The sequence below is a fragment of the Macrotis lagotis genome, chromosome 7 (assembly GCF_037893015.1).
Source record: "Macrotis lagotis isolate mMagLag1 chromosome 7, bilby.v1.9.chrom.fasta, whole genome shotgun sequence".
Lineage (NCBI taxonomy): Eukaryota > Metazoa > Chordata > Mammalia > Peramelemorphia > Peramelidae > Macrotis > Macrotis lagotis.
This window is the reverse complement of record NC_133664.1, coordinates 9,323,960-9,342,044: the sequence shown is the minus strand read 5'-3', so window position 1 is coordinate 9,342,044 and position 18,085 is coordinate 9,323,960. Positions and strand designations below refer to the sequence as shown.

The 18,085-nt window shown below is 41.0% G+C and overlaps 1 protein-coding gene across 7 annotated transcripts in view; it reads left to right on the top strand.

The window, feature by feature from the left end:
• SNX13 (sorting nexin 13) overlaps positions 1–18,085 on the top strand; it is a 129,864-nt gene that overhangs the window by 23,541 nt on the left and 88,238 nt on the right. For 5 of the 7 annotated variants that reach the window (XM_074195429.1, XM_074195428.1, XM_074195425.1 and 2 more), the window contains 2 exons: positions 5,875–5,987; positions 17,722–17,824. In XM_074195429.1, the coding sequence (XP_074051530.1) occupies positions 5,875–5,987; positions 17,722–17,824 (216 nt within the window). The remainder of the gene's footprint in view (positions 1–5,874; positions 5,988–17,721; positions 17,825–18,085) is intronic. The other 2 variants (XM_074195432.1, XM_074195430.1) reach the window with 1 other exon arrangement.

The window sequence follows — 18,085 nt, the reverse complement described above, 5'->3', positions numbered from 1 at the left end:
CACTGCTGCAGGTCTGTACTTTTACTCTTCTTCACTCATCTCTCATTTCCCTAGTGTCTGTTTCAAACCGTTTCTTTTTTCTGAGGTCTCCTTTTCTCCTCTTTCCCTACCTCCTTCTGAGAAGAAGACTTTACCTCATAAGCTACCTGCACACCTTGAAGGGATTCATCCTGAGCTCCCTTTATCTCCCCCCCATTCTCCCCTGGGAGGAAGAGGTGGCTTGTAGCTGCTTCTTTTAAAAAAGCATCATCTTTCTTTTAATTTTAATTTTGCCACTTAAAATCATTAACAGATCTTTCCCATCCCTAAAGCACTTTCACTGAGTTAGGCTAACCCTCATTCTGTCCTCCTATATCTCCTCTCCTTTGGATATTTCATCACATTCATATAGCACAACTTGGTCAGCCATTGCCCAGTTGATGGCATTCCCTCAAATTTTGATTTTTTTGTCACCACAAAAAGCTGATATTATTTTTATGAATAAGGCTTCTTTTCTTTTTTTTTTAATTTCTAGTCTACTACAGACCTGATAGTGGTTTGCTTGGTTTTTCTAGAATAAACATTTTAGTAATGTTTTGGGAATAGTTCCACTTTTCAGAATGATTTAGATCAGTTCACAAGTCCAGCAACAATACATTAGTGGATCTATTTTCCCACAGTCCAGTACTTGTCATTTTTCCTTTTTTGTTTTCTAATTGAATCTGATAGGTATAGGGTAGTTTGACAGAGTTGCTTTAATTTGTATTTCTCTAATCAATAGTGATTTAGAGCATGTTTTTCAAGTGTTAATGATTTTTTTTGTTTTTACTTTTTCTTTGAAAATTTAGATGGGGGCTGCTAGGTGGCACAGTGGATGGATAAAGCACCGGCCTTGGAGTCAGGAGTACCTGGGTTCAAATCCGGCCTCAGACACTTAATAATTACCTAGCTGTGTGGCCTTGGGCAAGCCACTTAACCCCATTGCCTTGCAAAAAAAAAAACCTAAAAAAAAAAAGAAAATTTATATGGGATTTAAAAGCATAAAAACATCATCCTTTTATGTGGGGTTAGTAAAGTTACCATTATCATATATTTATGTGTGTGTGTGTGTGTGTGTGTGTGTGTGTATGGAGAGAGAGAGAGAGAGAGAATGAATGAGAGAGGATAGTATAGTGAAGTGTATGGTTTTATAGATTTAGTGGAAAATATCTTAGAGTTCATCTAGTTGAACCCCCTTATTTTATGGATAAACTGAGGCTCAGAGAAAGGAGGTGATCAAATGGGTGGTATGTCACAGCATCATGAAATTTTGTATAGTTGGAAGGCCATCTTGTCCAGTCCATATCTGAACCAAAGAATCTCTACTGGAGCATGTTGCTCCTCCAGCCTTGGCCACCTCAGCCTTTTAAGGCAGCCTATTCTGGTCATTAGGAATTGTTTCCTCATGTTCATTTCACATTTGACTCTTGGCAACTTTTATCCATTTATCCTGATTTTGCCCTTTTTTGGTTAGACAGGGCAAGACTAATAATCCTCCTTAAACATTTAGTTCTTTGCTTTGTATACTTGAGGACAACTCTCAGGTCCTTTCTGTGTCTTTCTTTAGAACAAATACCCCAAATCCTTCATCTGAATGTCTCTCTTGACTCTTTTTCACCCTCAGCAGTGAAGGCCCTTCCTAAATTAGTTCACCTAGAACTAATCTATTGGGCACTGATAAAACTATCATCAGACCAGAGACTCTCAGTTGTTGGGACCTTAGAGATGAGCTCATCTGATGCACCCTGGGTCAACTGTCCCATAAGCTCACTTTTCACCTGGCACTGCAGTTGCAACTGGTCTGTTTGTTGAGGGCTCCAGTGGAGTTTCACGTTTACCTTCTCTGCCTCAGTTTCCTCATCTGTCAAGTGGGGGTCATATATGTTAGGATTAGGGTGAGGATCAAAGGAGCTAATTGAGAATATTCTACCCTGAGCCTGGCTCAGGGTGAACACTAGCTACATGTTTGCTCGTATTATTTAATGATTAATTTTGGCTGATTGCAAGCTACCTCATCTTGCCTTGTTGGTGCACAGCAGAGGTGAAGTGAAGGATTGGACTTAGGGTTTAAGGAAGCTGAGGAAGGAGCTTCCATGTGGTTATTAAAGTTCCTGGTCTGTGGGCAGGATTTGGGGAGGAGGAAGATGGGAAGAAGAGAGGAAGACTGATGCAGGCTGGCGTCCTCCAGTTACTACCCTGGGATTGGGCAGAGTGTTTTGGTTGAGTGGAGGAAGTGATGGAGCTGCAAGGGAATATGGACATGATCATGGGACCCAAGGTGTGTCCTGACTCCCTCCTCCCCTTGTGAGTAGGGGCCCTATGGGCATGGGACTTGGGGATGATGTGGAAACTCTACTAGGAGGAGGAGGAGGAGCTGCAGATCTTAGCTGGGAAGAAGGCCATGGGCCCCAGGGGACAAACAGAGTTGCTCAATTCCTGTTTGCAGGAACAGGACCTTTGGGCTGGAACTGAGAAACAAGCTTGATGAACAAGGTGTCCTAAGATAAGGAAGGAGACAGGAAGAACTCTCCCAAAGGCCCTTGATGCCTTCAAGTGTCTGGCCTGTTGTCCACTTCAGCTAGCAGTCGTTAAGTGCCCACCTGTCAGTGTCTGAGGCCAGATTTGAACTCAGGAAGGGAAGTCTTCCTGACTCCTGGCCCCCCAGCCCTCTCCATTCAGCCAGCCAGCCACCTTGTAGCCTTGCAGGTCTCAAAGGGAGGAGACTCTTTTGTGTTTTATTCTTAAGAGATTAGACACTGTGCATTAACATTAACATTTTTTAAGACTGGTAGCTTGAGTTTTTGTCAAGCGATTGATTAGGGATGTCAGAGTCAGGATGAAGTGATAAGTGGCTGGCTCAGCTCTCCAGATCTGTGATGACCTAGAAAAATAAGACTTCAGAGTTTTGTGTTTGGTTTTTTACATCTATTGGATTTCAGAGAGGAGAATTATGGATAAGTAAATATATTTGTTCATAGAATTCACCTAGAACCAATATTTTCAGTGTCAAAATATTTTCTAATTAAAATTTTGAAAGTTCTTAAAGCTGACATCTGGAAAGAATATATTGTGCCCTCAATGATTTTCCTTTGGATTGGAAAAGTTAGAAAAATAATTGCAAATGAACAAAAATCATGTTTTTTAGGGGGAAGAAGTATGAAATCATAGTAGACTATCTTATCGCTAAGCAAATAGTATTATATTTTTAAATAAAATTATTCTCCTGTGGCTATTTATATCCTCTTTTGCTTTCTCTGGGATATTGACTAGGGTTCAAGAGGGATTTTTGTACTGACATCATTAACCTTTTAATTTCTAAAGTAACTCCTGATTGTAAGTTCTATTCTCTTTTAGGATTTTTTTTTTTTGCAAGACAGTGGGGTTAAGTGGCTTGCACAAGGCCACACAGCTAGGTGATTATTAAGTGTCTGAGGCCAGATTTGAACTCAGGGACTCTTATTCATAAGACTAATCTTATTAAAAATCTTGTGAAGTTTGTCCTAAGTTTGGTTAAGCACAGTTTTCTGATGTATTTCGGAAGTTCTGTATTCACTTTTTCAAAGAATGTAAGATTTAAAATGAATTCATATTGAAAGAGGACTATGTCCCACACCTCCCTTTTCCTCCATATAAAAAGCTAACATTTCTTTCGGCTTTCAGATATTTTGAGACTGTTGTGGCTGCATAGGCTTAGAGCACTAGGCCTTGTATGAGGGAGCCAGGACACACCTTGGGTCCCATGGTCATATCCATATTCCCTTTCAGTTCCATCACTTCCTCCACTCAACCAAAATGCTCTGCCCAATCCCAAGGTGGTAACTGGAGGGCACCAGCTTGCATCATTCTCCCCATCTTCAGTGGCTTCAGTAACTGAAAAATAGGGATCACAGTGTGGACCTTAGGGCAGCAGAGGTAGGGAGGGGTGGGGGTGAGGGGTGAGGGGTGAGGGGTGGACCAGACCCAGGAACCTGGTGAGCAGGACCCTGACTCAGAACTTGACCTTTCTTTTTCTGGGCTGCCTTTGGTGAGTCCTCCAATCTCTCACCCACCTAAAGGTGGGACTGCCCTGGCCCACTTTCAATATCCCTTCTGGTTGTGAGCCCATAGTGGTGGCGGCCCTCTTCCCCCAGGGCCTCCTCTGTGCTATGTGTGGCATGAGGAAAGCCCTAAACTTTGCCCCTGTTCTCAGGGGCTCCTAGTGCAACATGGTCCTTGTGAAGAAGAGAGACACTGACGGGAGAAGGCAAGTGCTGAGGAGGGACTATGGAAGCCAGGTGGCAGGGGTAGCAGATGGTAAAGACTGCTGGAGTTGAGAGGAGGAGTCTTTTGTCTAGGGAGCAGCAGGAAGGCCACTGCCATTGTGTCACAGGATTTTGTCAGGAAGGAATGGTAGAAAGGGCTTTATAAGGAAACAGAATCTTTGGTTCTGGAAGCATTGGGGCTCATTGAGTGAGAGTGTATATAACACTATCAGTTGGATACTTGAGTAGAGCAGGCCTGGGTGGGAAGAGCCTTGAAACCAGGAGACCCAACTCAGAAGCTGTGGGGTCAGTGGAAAGAGAAGAGTCACCCAGGAGAGGGGTGAAGGAAGATCCAGACCTTAGGGTATGACAACTGGCCATGTGAGCCTGGAGAAAAAGAAGCCTTGCTGGAGAAGAGCATGGCTTCCATTTTAGGTTCTTGCCTGCCTGGGGGACTGCCCGTTCAGGTTGTCCATCAAGGAAGTCAGAGATGAGGAGAACCAGGAGGGCTGGTTAAATAGATCTGAGAATCACTGGTGAAACTCCAAGAATAAAGGAAAGAATGCTGAGGGACTGGACCTGGATGACCATCCAGCAGAGAGACCGTGGAGGAGTGGTCAGTTGGGAGGAGACCAGCAGGAAACAGCATCAGGAAGGAGAGAATCTAAGAGAAAAACCTGTTGGATTGGGTGAGGAAGAGAGCTTTGGTAACTTGAGAGTGACCATCTTCAGTGGAATGAAGAGCCAGAGGAAAATGGAGGCAGCCTTGGTGCCAGCCTCCTCCAGGAGTTTTGCCACAACAAGCTGCAGAGATGGCAGGTTCTTGTTATTGGATGTGCAGGGGTCACCTGAGACCTTTATAATGTTATGGGGAGTCATAGGAGTGTTGGGAGGAAACAGACAGGGTTGATTGAGGGGGCATCTCTTCAAGAAGAGGAAATGGAAAGGAGGAGAGATGAGGGGAGAAGTGGGAGCAAGCTCTTGGGGAATGGTCTTCAGTTTTTTAGGAATATAAGAGCCAAGATACATATATAGTGAGAAAAGTGAGAAAGAGAGTGAGCGCAAAGCAAGTGAGCACAATGCATTGGGAGGGAGAATGAAAAGGTATTGTGTGAGCAGAACCTGGTCAAGCCCAATTGGAGCCCAGTGGAACCCAGAGTCTACCTCAAGGTGGCTCCCGGGTACCAGGCCTTCCATTTTACAGAGGAAAGGTCGAGAAGGTCAGAGACGCCCCCTTGACCATGTCCCACAGGAACCCTTGGAAACCATATTGGAATCCAGAGGCCTCAGCCATTCTCTCATTGTCTTTTCACTGAGGTTCTCCTGCCCCTGCTATGCTCCCCTCCTTGAGGGGCACTTTAAGGGTTGGCCTGATCAAACCTGAGGGAGGGTCCATGGGAACTGACCCCTTCACCCCATGCTCTGAGGGCAGAGTATTGGGCAGAATGAACAGTGGTCTCGTCTTCAAGCCTCTCCCTCCCATATCCCTTCTCTCCCCATGGAAGCCTGGGATGGGGCCCATCTCTTTTCAATGTCTCTGCCCCTACTTGTCCCCAAGGTTTATCCAGCATGGTGCAGGTAGGTCACTCATGGTGTGCATTTTGTTTCCTTTTAGGCCAACTTTTCCATATGGGGATGGGGAAGCCTTGCCGTTGTGCTTTTCTTTGTAACGTTTGGACCCTTTGCTATATTTTACTTTGCCTTTTACGTCCTCTCCTTTGTGGGCGGGTAAGTACACGGTTCTGCCTTTTATCACAACACTAAGAAATGATCATTTGTAATGTTTTAGTTGAGAAAAAGAGGTCTTTTTCAAAGCATAAAAGGAACAATTAAGATATCAAGATTTAGAGAACACAGGAGTACGAGGGACATCTGAGCCTCTGTTTATGGTAGAAATGTGAGTCCTGGTCTCTTTCAGTCTGAAAACTGACTGCCAGTTTTGAAGATTTTAGAATTTATATTAATAACAACAATCACATGTTATCTTTGAGTCTAATATATTTATTTTTGTAACAGCATTTTTTTGTCCTGAAATGATAATATTTATTTATCTCACACTTTAAGGTTTGCAAAGCACTTTACAAACACTTTGTTTTTGGTTTTACATATGCAACCTGTATCAGTTTGCTTACTGTCATGAGGAGAGGGGAGGGAAGAGAGGAAGGCAGAAAAATGTGGAACTCAAAATTCTGATAAAAAAAAATCAATGTCGAAAACCATCTTTACATTTATTTGGGAAAAAATTAAGTTAAAAAAATGCCTTGTTTTATTCTCATAGCAACTCTGGGAGGAAACTAAGGCAGGGTGGTTAAATGACTTGCCCAGGGTCCCACAGCCGGGCAATGACTAAGGCTGTGAAGTCCTGCCTTCCTATTTCCCATTTTGTCCTGGTTTATTATCCCTTGAGCCACCTCAGACTGAGAACATTCTGGTCCATGGAAGGGACCTTGGACAGCTCCTGGGTTGCCCTCACCTGCCTCTCTGAACCTTTTGGGCCTTTCGTCATGCAGTCTCTGGTCTTCCATTTTCATTTCTCTAAGGAACAAAGACTTTCTCGTTGGCATGGGTAGGTATGATTTCCATTGATGTGGCTCCCCTGCACTCACTGTTGAGAGCCTCTAGTCCATCATGGAAGACCAGGGCCTCAAGACCAAGCCTTCCAGAGCCTTTGACAAGACCACCAGCTGATCTTTATTGTTGGTGCCTGTTCATATGTTGCTTCCTTTAGACATGTAAGGAAGGTGCTTCCTCTTTTTTTTTTTTTTAAGTTTTTGCAAGGCAAATGGGGTTAAGTGGCTTGCTCAGGGCCACACAGCTAGGTAATTATTAAATGTCTGAGACCAGATTTGACCTCAGTTACTCCTGACTCCAGGGCCGGTGTTCTCTCCACTGTGCCACCTAGCCACCCCTTGTGCTTCCTCTTTTCAATGTGGATGTTTTCATTACCTAGTGAAAAAGTAAATCTGGAAACACCTGCCTTTATGACCATGGGGGAGGCGTCGGAGGGAATTCTTTCTCTAGCATGGATGTGGCAGATTTTTTTATCTGTGATCATGGCTTTTGGTATTTCTATTAAGAATAACATTAAAGTTACAGTTTGACTTGCAGACAGGGTGGTGGACTTGGGAGGCTAGAGCTGCTTCTCTGGATCCTCCTGAGGCTTTAAATGTAAATCAGGACTTGGCAGATTTTCTCAGATGTCTCAGAGCTCCTTGGGTTGCCTCCCAAGTCCACCTGGGAAAGGGGAAAGCTTCTTCAGGTTGACTCCTTCTGACTGGCACTGCCAGCCTGGGCTGGGTGCTCTGGAGGATGGTGGGCTCTCTCCTGCCCTTGGAACATTGGGAGATTGTCTGAGGTTGGCCTTGTGTCATCAGTCATAATTTTAAAACTTGGTAGGCCACTTTATGTTTTTGTGAGTCCTCTGAATCTCATGTGCCTGTAAAATCTGAGGGAGATGATAGATTTTTTCTTCTGGAAATGAGTATTTAGATTTTTCCATTTTGTTGTTTATAAAAAACACCAGTGTCACTGGCTTGCCTACCCCGCCCCCCAATATTCCAAATGAATTGCCTTTCTCTTCATATAAAGGGTATTATTAGAAAGAATTCTGTTTTCTTTTCTTTGATTACCTCTCTGTCATTGAGAGGCTCTGGTGTCTGGCATTTCCTGATCCCTTGCTGGGTACTCTGACAGCAGAGCAGCTCCTTGCTTTCACTCTTCTCAGAACACCCAAATGTCAGTGCACACAACTTAATTAGCTTCTTTTTGGGATCTTGATGTTCCCAAGATTTCCCCAGCTGGAGAGGGGCTTAATTCAACTTGTGTTAATGAGTGAATCAGCACCCGGGTCAAAGTAAACTACATAGCCAAGTCCCCATCATCCAAGTTAGTGAGGTCAGGGACAAATAACATGGGGAGATGAAGACCACAGTGAATCTCCAAATCTACTTTTAGGTGTTTACTCAGTGCCTCAACAGCCCCCCCCCCCCAAAAAAAAAAGAAGCCTTGTAGCACAGCTACAGATGCTGCTTAGAAAAGTGAACCAAGATGAGTTGAAGACCATGGAAGTATTTTCTACACAGAACCTGCACCTCCTGCCCTAGAGAGGGCAAAAGACTGATTATCCCTGGGAATTGTTCCTTCTTTCCCTATTACTTCTTTCCTTAGCTTGAGGGCTGTGCAAGATTTAGGATTCCTTCTCCCCCTCTGATCATTCCTGGGTTTGTAGACACTCCTCCAAAGGCAGGATTAAAAAGAACTTGGTTTATGTTTACATACACCCACACACATATATGGGTGAATACCATACATACCCATGCATGCTATAGGGAATGGAGCTTGAGTGGTTTTTTGTGGGACTCATCCCACTTTTTCTTTTAATAATATTTAATAATATTAAGAAACTATTAAGATGGGCAGCTGGTGGCACAGTGGTTAGTGATTTGGAGTTACCAAGACCTGAGTTCAAATCCAGCCTGTGTCACTCTGTAGTTGTGTGACCCTAAGCCAGGTTTCTTAAGCTTTGTTTGTGTTGGTTTCCTCATCTGAAAAAAAGGGGATACTTCCCTAGCAGGGTTTTTATGAGAAGAAATGCTTGGCATGGTGCCAGGTCAATAAGGAATTCACTGGCCTTTCTGGGGGGGGGGAGTGTGATCTTTTCATTGTTTTGCCCCCTCAGCACTCAGCCTCCTGGGGCTCACTCACAACTGGCATTTAATAGATGATTTTTGATGGATTGACTTAAGTTCTGTTTAGTACAGTTAGTTGAAGATGCCTCCTTTAATGCATTTTCCTTTTGCATGGAATCCTAGATTTAAAGACAAATCTCACAGGGGACTGATCCACCCTGCTCTTATCAGTTGGTGGGTACTGACCTGGCCAAGATCTCCCATGGAATTGCAGAACACTTACTTTCAAGTCTTGCTGTCTCTTGATGTTACTTTCATACAGTTTAGAAAATGACTGCAATTTGACAGAAGTGCTTATTAATAAAGTATTTTGTATACTCATTCTTAGAAACTCCTGTTTTCCTTTGTTTTGAACAGTTTATAATTGAGGCACTCAACAGTTCATTATTTGAATGAGACCATTGACTTCTAAGGCTGCTGGAAATGTTGACCTACAGTAAAAATTTTAGAATGATCAAATGTGGAAATGTTGCAGAAATGAGGACACAGAAAACTACCCATTTGTTCTTGAATCCTCCTTCCCAAGGGAGGAGCTATGCTCAGAGAATTCTTCATGTAAAGATAGTGCTTTCCTCTGAGCCGTCCTGTGGAGTGGGAGGTGTAGTTGCTGTCATCCCTATTTTAAGAACCAGTTAGGATAAACTGAGGCTCAAGGAGATTAGGACTGAGTAACCTCAAGAATTAGGGCTCTTCTTTTGCATATTTAATTAAGATATTTTAAGGTATAGTTTTATTAAATAACTAAAATATAAGCCTTTGAAAATTACTCATTAGGGCATCTAGGTGGCACAGTGGATAAAGCACCGGCCCTGGAGTCAGGACTACCTGGGTTCAAATCCAGTCTCAGACACTTAGTAATCACCTAGCTGTGTGGCCTTGGCCAAGCCACTTAACCGCATTTGCCTTGCAAAAGCCTTTAAAAAAAAAAGAAAAGAAAATTACTCATTGGTGTGAACTGCATAGTAACATAACTGAAAAGTTCTTTCTTTCCTTCTCATTCTCTTTTCATAAAGAGAAAACTCATTAACTGTTGAGGGTGTGACATTTGTACTATGAAGTGGTTTGCAAAAATTAACTGTCATGGCCTAAATCTGACTTTGTATTATTTATTTTATTTTACTTTTTTATTTTGAACTCAAAACACCAGAAAAGGTAGAACATTTTCATATTCACATCATGATTGTCCATTTCATATTTCTTTGTTTTTTTTTATAAAAGATATTGATATTTGTCCTTTGTTCTTGAAGAAGACCATGACACATCAGAGAAGTGAAATCATGACAAGCACAGGAATTAAATTTGAGTGAGGAGGGCTGTGCTATGTCACTAGCCTCACTTTTTCCTCCAGAGCCATCTGGGTTCAGTGTCAAATATGGATCAGGAGGACTGGAGATGGTCCAGAATTTGAGGAAATCAGAATTTAAGGACTTGCCCAGGGTCACATAGTTAGGATCAAGTGTCTCAGTCTGGATTAGAACTCAGGTCTTCTTGACTTAAGGACTAGTACTTTATTTGTTGAGCCACCTAACTGCCGAAAAAGGTGTTTATTATATTTCATACATTATTTCCAAAATAGTCCTGCTTGTCTATGCTTCCTTCTGTTCTAATTACTTAAAATTTTTTTTAGACCAAACAAGAGATAGAAAACAATATGAAATGCAAAATGGATAAAAAAAATTATATTAAATTTAAAGGTTTCTGCACAAGCAAAACCAATGTAACCCACATTATAAGGAAAGCAGAACATTGGGGAAAATTTTAATAAAGTTAAAGTGTCTCTGATAAAGGCCTCATTTCTCATATAGAGAACTGTGTCAAATTTATAGGAATTCATGTTTTTTCCAAATGATAAAAGACCAAAGGTTATGAATGAACAGTTTTCAGACAAAGAAATAAAATTTGTCTATAGTTATGTGAAAAAAAAGCCACTCTAAATTATTCTTGATTAGAGAAAAATAAAATAACTCATGTACAACCTCATGCTCATTAGATTGACTAATATGACAGAAAAGGAAAATGATAAATGTAGGGGATGTGAGAAAATTAGGACACTAATACACTATTTTGGACAGCTTAGTGATGTATTGGATAGATCTCTGGACCTGGAGGCAGGAGGATCTGCATTCAAATCCAACCTCAGACTCTTAGTAGCTTTGTGACTCTGGGCAAGTCTCTTAACCCTCCCTGTTTGCCTCAGTTTCCTCATCTGGAAAATGATCTGAAGATGGAACTCACTCTAATGTTTCTGCCAAGTAAATGCAGTCATTAAGTCAAACACAACTGAAAAATGATTCATCAGCAACAGTTAGTTGAGTTTTAAACTGACTCAGCCCTTCTGGGGAGCACTTTGGAACCAAGGCCAAACCTATAAGGCTATGCAGACTCTTTGAGCCAGCCAAACCACTGTTAGGTCTCTACCCAAAAGAGATCAGAGAAAAAGGAAAAGCACCTGTGTGTACAAAAACATTTATAGTAACTCTTTGTGATAGCAAAGAAATGAAGACTCAGAGGATGCCCATCATCTGGAGGAATGAACAATACTTGTGCCTCCATGGAATACTCTTGTGCTCTCAGAATAGGTCAGCAAGATGATTTCAGAAAAACCCGAACAGACTTAGTGAAGTGAGCAGAGTCATCCACAGAAACAGCAGGGCTGTACGAGGATCTGCATGAATGATCCAAGAGTGAATGATCCGAGATGTTCTGACAGACTCTTCACTGCTAGGATTCTGGGAAGATGCTGGAGCATGTCAGGAAACTCTTAAGTTCTCCAGATTGCCTCCCCAAACAAGTCCAAAAAGCACTGCAGCCTGAGCACAGAGCTGCAAATTGGGCGGAGCATTGGTCTTCCTAGGACAATCATAGAAGATCCAGAACCGAGGTTCAGCCAGAGTGAAGTGTGAACATCTCCCTCAAACAACAGGAGGGTTGGGAGATAGCCTCAGCCACAGGCATCCTTGGCTCTAGACAGTGTGGGGAGGGGGGCTTCTGAGCAGGGCAAGAGAGGTAACTGCTGATCAGGGAGATCAGGCCCTGCTGGGTGGCCAACAGGTCCTGGGCAAGAAGGAGCCAGCACATGGCGGGTGAATGCAGAAGCAGAGGCCCTGATGCTCCTGGCTGTCAACACTTGCAGGAGAACTGGGTTCTAGGTCCGGGTTCCAGACCAGCAGGGAGAACTGAAGGTTGGAGCCACTGAAGGCTTCTTAGGGAGTAAGATCATTTCCAGCACAGTGAGTGTGGAGAGTCCCCAGCTGTGGTGTGGAGAGGGGAACTGAGTGCCAAGGTTGGGCTTAGAACAAAAACCCTGAGGCCACAGGTGCCATCCCCCACATTGTGGGTCTAGAGGTGAATATAACAATAAACTGCACAAAATTTTAAAAAAATTAAAAAATTAGCTGGTAAAGAGAAAGAGCCCCATCATAGACCGTTTCTGTGGGAATAGAGAAGACTGGAGTTCATCTTCCGAGGAAGCTACTGAAGCAGAAGCTACCCAAAGAGTGATGTCACATGGCTGCCTGCTCAAAAAGAATTCATAGAAGCACTCAAAAAGATTTTAAAAATCAAATAAGATAGATTGAGGGAAAACTAAAAAAAAACAAACCATAAAATAATCCAAGAAAAACAAGAAGATTATGACAAGGGAGTTAGTCAAATGAAAAAGAATATGTAGAATCTTAAGGAAGAAAATGACTGAAAATTAGGATCAGGCAAAGGAAAGTCAGTGGGGGCGGCTAGGTGGCGTAATGGATAAAGCACTGGCCTTGGAGTCAGGAGTACCTGGGTTCAAACCTTGGTCTCGGACACTTAATAATTGCCTAGCTGTGTGGCCTTGGGCAAGCCACTTAACCCCATTTGCCTTGCAAAAAAAGACCTAAAAAAAAGGAAAGTCAGTGAATTTATAAGAGACCAAGAAATAATAAAACAAAATCTAAAGAATGAAAAAAATAGAAGAGAATGTGTAATATCTCATTAAAAAAAACTGATCTAGAGAATAGATCAAGTTGAGAAAATAGACCAGCTACAATCAAAAAAAGAAAGGGTGATACAATAAAACAAGAAATAATTAAAGAAAGTTGTCCTGAAGTGGTTAGAATAAGAGAGGAAAGTAGAAATAGACAAAATTCACTGATCTCCATCACCTGAAAGGAATCCTAGGAAGAAAACTGACAGGAATATCATAGCCAAATTCCAAAACTCCCAAGTGAAGTTAACAATTTTAAGAGCAACAAGAATAAAGCAATTCAAATATGGCAAAGCCTCAATTAGAATTGTACAGGATCTAGCAGTGGCTAGATTAAAAGACTGCAAGTCTTGTAACATTACATACCTATATATATCTATGAGTGAAAGATCTGGGGTTGCAGCCGAAAAATCATACTCAGTAAAGTTAAGCATAATCCTGTTTAAAAAAAAAAAAGAAATTCAACAAATTGTCAGAGTTTTAGGATTTTGTTGCAAAAAGACCTAAATTTAAATTTGACATTCATGCTCCAAGAGAAATATAAGGTAAACGTTAAAGACTAATCACAAGGGACTCAGTAAGGACAAGTTATTTACTATCTGTATGTGGAAATACAAATCATATGTCCAAGATTATTATTAGTGATTGCGTGGTTCAATGGAAAGATGAGGGTAGGGGCAGCTAGGTGGCCCAATGGATAAAGCACCGGCCCTGGAGTCAGGAGGACCTGGGTTCAAATCCGGTCTCAGACACCTAGCTGGGTGGCCTTGGGCAAGCCACTTAACCCCATTTGCCTTGCAAAAAAACCCCCCCCAAAAAAAGAAAGATGAGGGTAGAGCAGAGTTGATGAGGATTCTGAAACGTAAAATGGTCCAGGAAAAGATTTTTTTTTTAAATGATCTTATACAAATGAGGTGTGAGAAGAACTGATTCAGAGGAGTTCAAAGGACAAGGAGGACCAGTAGTTCTGGAAGCCTACTCTCATCAAGAAAAGGGTTTTACTTAGTTTTTTTTAAGGTTTTTGCAAGGCAGTGGCGTTAAGTGACTTGCCCAAGGCCACACAGCTAGGTAATTATTAAGTGTCTGAGGTCAGATTTGAACTCAGGTCCTCCTGACTCCAGGGCTTTATTCGCTGTGCCACCTAGCCGCCCCCAGAAAAGGGTTAAAAAAGGAACAATACATACCTATGTAATGAGTTGGAGTATATAAAGCCGTTTAAATTCAGAAAGAAATGAAAGGGTGGGATAGGGGAGGGTACTGAATTAGGGGGTGAAGGAATAGGCTAAGGAGGTATATGAAAGTATATATAGATCAGTGGGCTGTGAGGTACAGAAGGGGGTGTGGGGGGAATCTTGGAAGAAGGGTAGATTAAGGTATAGGGGGCAGAGGAGTAAGAAGAAGGGAAGAGGAAAAGAATAGGTTGTTGCTTTCAGAAAATGTTATAATAGATGTACAACCAATTACAGATAGAGATATCTGTGAATTTACATGTGTAGATGTCTATATATATATCCATAATCAATTGTAGCCTTTCGGAGTTAGGGGGCCAATGGCAGAAAATAGAAGAAAACCTACAAGGGAAGCAAAGATGGATAATTTGGAACACAATATGAAGTATTTTGTAGATGGATCTCCTTGAAATGGAAATTCATTGCTTGTTGTTCTGAATCTTATGCTTTCCTGTGCACATGACAATTTTTTTGGGGGGGGATTTAAGATTAACATAAAAAAAAGAAGGCAAAAAATGGTATCTACCTCTAGAGAAAAAAAGCTTATGGAGTCTAATTGCAATTGAAAATACACTATTTTTTACTTTTTTTTTGTCCGTGTTGTTTTTTTACAACATGGCTAATATATAAATATGTTTTACAGATTACACAGGTATAACCTCTATCAACTTATTATCTCAAGAGAATTTGGAACTTAAACTTTTAAAAAATAAATGTTAAAAATTTTTTGTTGAAAAAATTTATTAAAACATGTTTTAGTGGACCTCTTTTTCCTGGTGTCACTATTACTAATATCCTTTCCCTTTACTACTTGCCTCCCCTCTCCATTTAAAAACACAAATGAATAGAAATAATTAAATGTCACAATTCACTCTCTGCCTAGGCCACAGAGCCTTGGGGCCGACCCAGAGACAGACCCACACTGTGGGTCATCTGTGGGCCTGGGAGGCTCCTCCCAGTTGGGATGCAGGGAGGCCCCCCCTTGCTGGAGTCATCACAGTCCTGTCTGAGTGAATGTGGCAGGTATAGACTAGAATTTTTATAGCATGTTTCTGCCTTTGTACCTGTCTTCAAATTCAATGGTTTCCATGAGTCATTTTGTAAGTGGCTCCCTTCTCAAATGATTGAAGGAGAAAGATACCAATGTTGGAGGGGATATGGAAAAATGAAGATACTAATTCTTTGTTGGCAGAACTGTGAACTGATCCAGCCCTTATGGAATGCTGTCTGGAATTATTTCCATATAGTTTTAAAACATGCCTATACATTCATAGACCTCTTTGTGTCTAGTGGTAGCCCTTAGGCACAAATAGGTCTAAAGATGTAGACCATCTCTAGGGTGGGGGAGGGTAGAAAGAAAAAAATTTGCATGGTAATTTTGTTGAATATTTAATATCAAGCTTTACTCAATTGGTTGGCAGTTTCATGTGCAATCATCTCTTTTTATATTATACTAGTGAAATTATTTTATTCCATAAATGAAAACTATTTTTCAATAGTTTTCCATTAAAAATTCCAAAAACTTTTCCATAAAAATTTCCATTACGTAAGAAAAAAATATTTTAAGAAAAAGTAAATAGTTCCTTTGTGATACCGAGCTGGGGGTAAAGAATCAGAAAGGGCAATTCCTTCAGAAGTTGTAATCTCCTTGAAAGACGGGAGGCTCCTTGCACCAGATAAGTTGAGAGAATATGTAGAGTAGATATAAAGTTATGAGGTAAGAAATTCTTCCAAGCAGGGCTGGTGGAGGAATGAGGAGGGGTGTCTACTACAGAGGAGAGTCAGGAGGGCCAAGAGGCAGGGGGTGATGGGAAATCAATCTAGGGGTGGCAACTGGGAGGGGAGGGGTGAAAAGCTTAGGATACCACCTATGGGGATTTGTGTTTTTTCCTGGACCAGAGGGAATCTGGTTGCCTTCAATGAGGTAAAATATTCCTCTAGACTGTCAGCAACCCACTCTCCTCTTTTATCCTCTTCCTCTTCTCTTTGCTTTTGTTCAGTGAGATGTTGGCCTGCTGTCAGGAAGGCACTGGTCACCTAGCTTCTGGTCATCAGATTAAAAAAAGATTGGATTTCTTACAACAAATGTTTATTTTAGATTAACACATAGGATCAAGTTGGAATGAGAACAGATTTTTTTCCTAACAAAACTTTTTTGCTTTTTTATTCAATTTGCCCATTTAAGCAAATTGCAAATCTCAAATGAGAAGCCTCCTTCACTTTGTTTTAAATAGAGCTTAAACTTCTTGGCACCAAATGTTTGGATTATTTGGAGATTTTGTAGAGAATTTGTAAATGCTGTTGGGCTAGAATTTTCTGTGATGGTTAATTTTAATGCAAGGAAAGATCATTTGATTTCTTTTTATACCTGTTATTTTTATGTAAACTTTTTTTTGTTTATTAACAGAATTTTAATTTTCTTGAGCATTTCTAAAGTCAGTAGTTGTGAGGGAAGGTCCGGTTCCTCACATTTTGATGTGACTAATCTAGCTTTGGGTGATTTAATATTTTCTTATGCAATTGTGATTTTAGGCAGATGGAGAAGTGGGCCTGGAGTTAGGAAGAACTGAGTTCGAATCCAGCCTCAAACATAGATAAACTGTGACTTTGAACAAGTCATTAATCTCTGACTCAGTTTCCACATCTTTGAATGTGATTATAGTATGAGTTAGATAATAATTTTTAAAATGCTTTTTAGACTTAGTTCTCCATAAATATTAGCTGCTGCTCTCATCATCACCATCATCACTCACTGTTATCATCAACCATTATTGTATTAAAAATTTTGTCCTTAAGAAAAATACAATTAAAAATCATTTTCATTGTTTTCATCATGATAAGAGCATATGAGGCAGTTACCTGTTATGGCATGAGATAGCTCCATTGACAGTGGTGGTGAAGTGGTTAACTATTTGGGGCCAATCCCTCAAAGGCCCTTGACTGTAATTAAATTAATCTCTTTTTCTACTTTTATTTTTGGGAAGTATTAACAAACTTCATTACAGGTCTGGTGTCGAGGGGAGAGAATATTTATGCAGCACCATATCATAGGGAATGTACTTATTGCTCTTGGAGAAAAGGGAGATTTGTTTAAGGCTTCATGGATAACTTAGTAACATTAAAGTTGGGGTATCCAACTTTTTAGTTTTCTGGGACACATTACCCAATTAAAACTTGTCAAGGGCCGTTTAGAGAATTTAATAAAAATTATTCAATAAATGAATATTAAATTTTACTCTAAGGCTTTAGAAAGAAGTTGATCTCAGAGTGTTTTTTTAAGTTGTTTTTATGAAACAACTTATGGGATATTTTTTGCTTGTGAGAAATCGGTTTGTCAAAATTGAATTCTGAAACTTTAATACTTGTCATTTAAAATTCTGCAATAGATTTGTGAGTGCTGTTGAGTATGTGTATGACATGATTATTCAGTGTTAAGAAATAATTTCCAAGTCCCTTCAGCTCACTGCCTTTGGCATGTATGTTTAGGTCCTTGTCATCCCCAGAATAGACTTTCTCATGAGTGTACTTTTTAAATGGTAGAGTATGATTTCTTAACCTGAACATCATGCTTTTTTTCCCTGTAGGGGTTTTGTGGTCACTCTCTTGTTTGGAAAAACCAATTCTGAGAAGTATCTGGAACTGTGTGAGCATTCCTTCCTTCCTCCAAACTCCACGGGGATTCCTAAGGTAAGCCCTTCGCAGGGCTATGCGGGGGCTGTCCGTCTGGGGAGAGTAGCTGCTCGAAGAGTGGGAGGCGTAGAGCTCAGGCCTCTTCTAGAATGGGCTGCTTTTTTGCTCCTGGATTGAGCAAGGGTTTTTAATCATTCTATGAGAATTAATGAAGCGCTGTCCAGCTGACTGTCCTAGTCAGATAATAAACATAGTGATGCAGAATCAGAGCAGCCGCAGAGGCACTTGACTGGTCATTGCTGGAAAGGAACTTCAGAA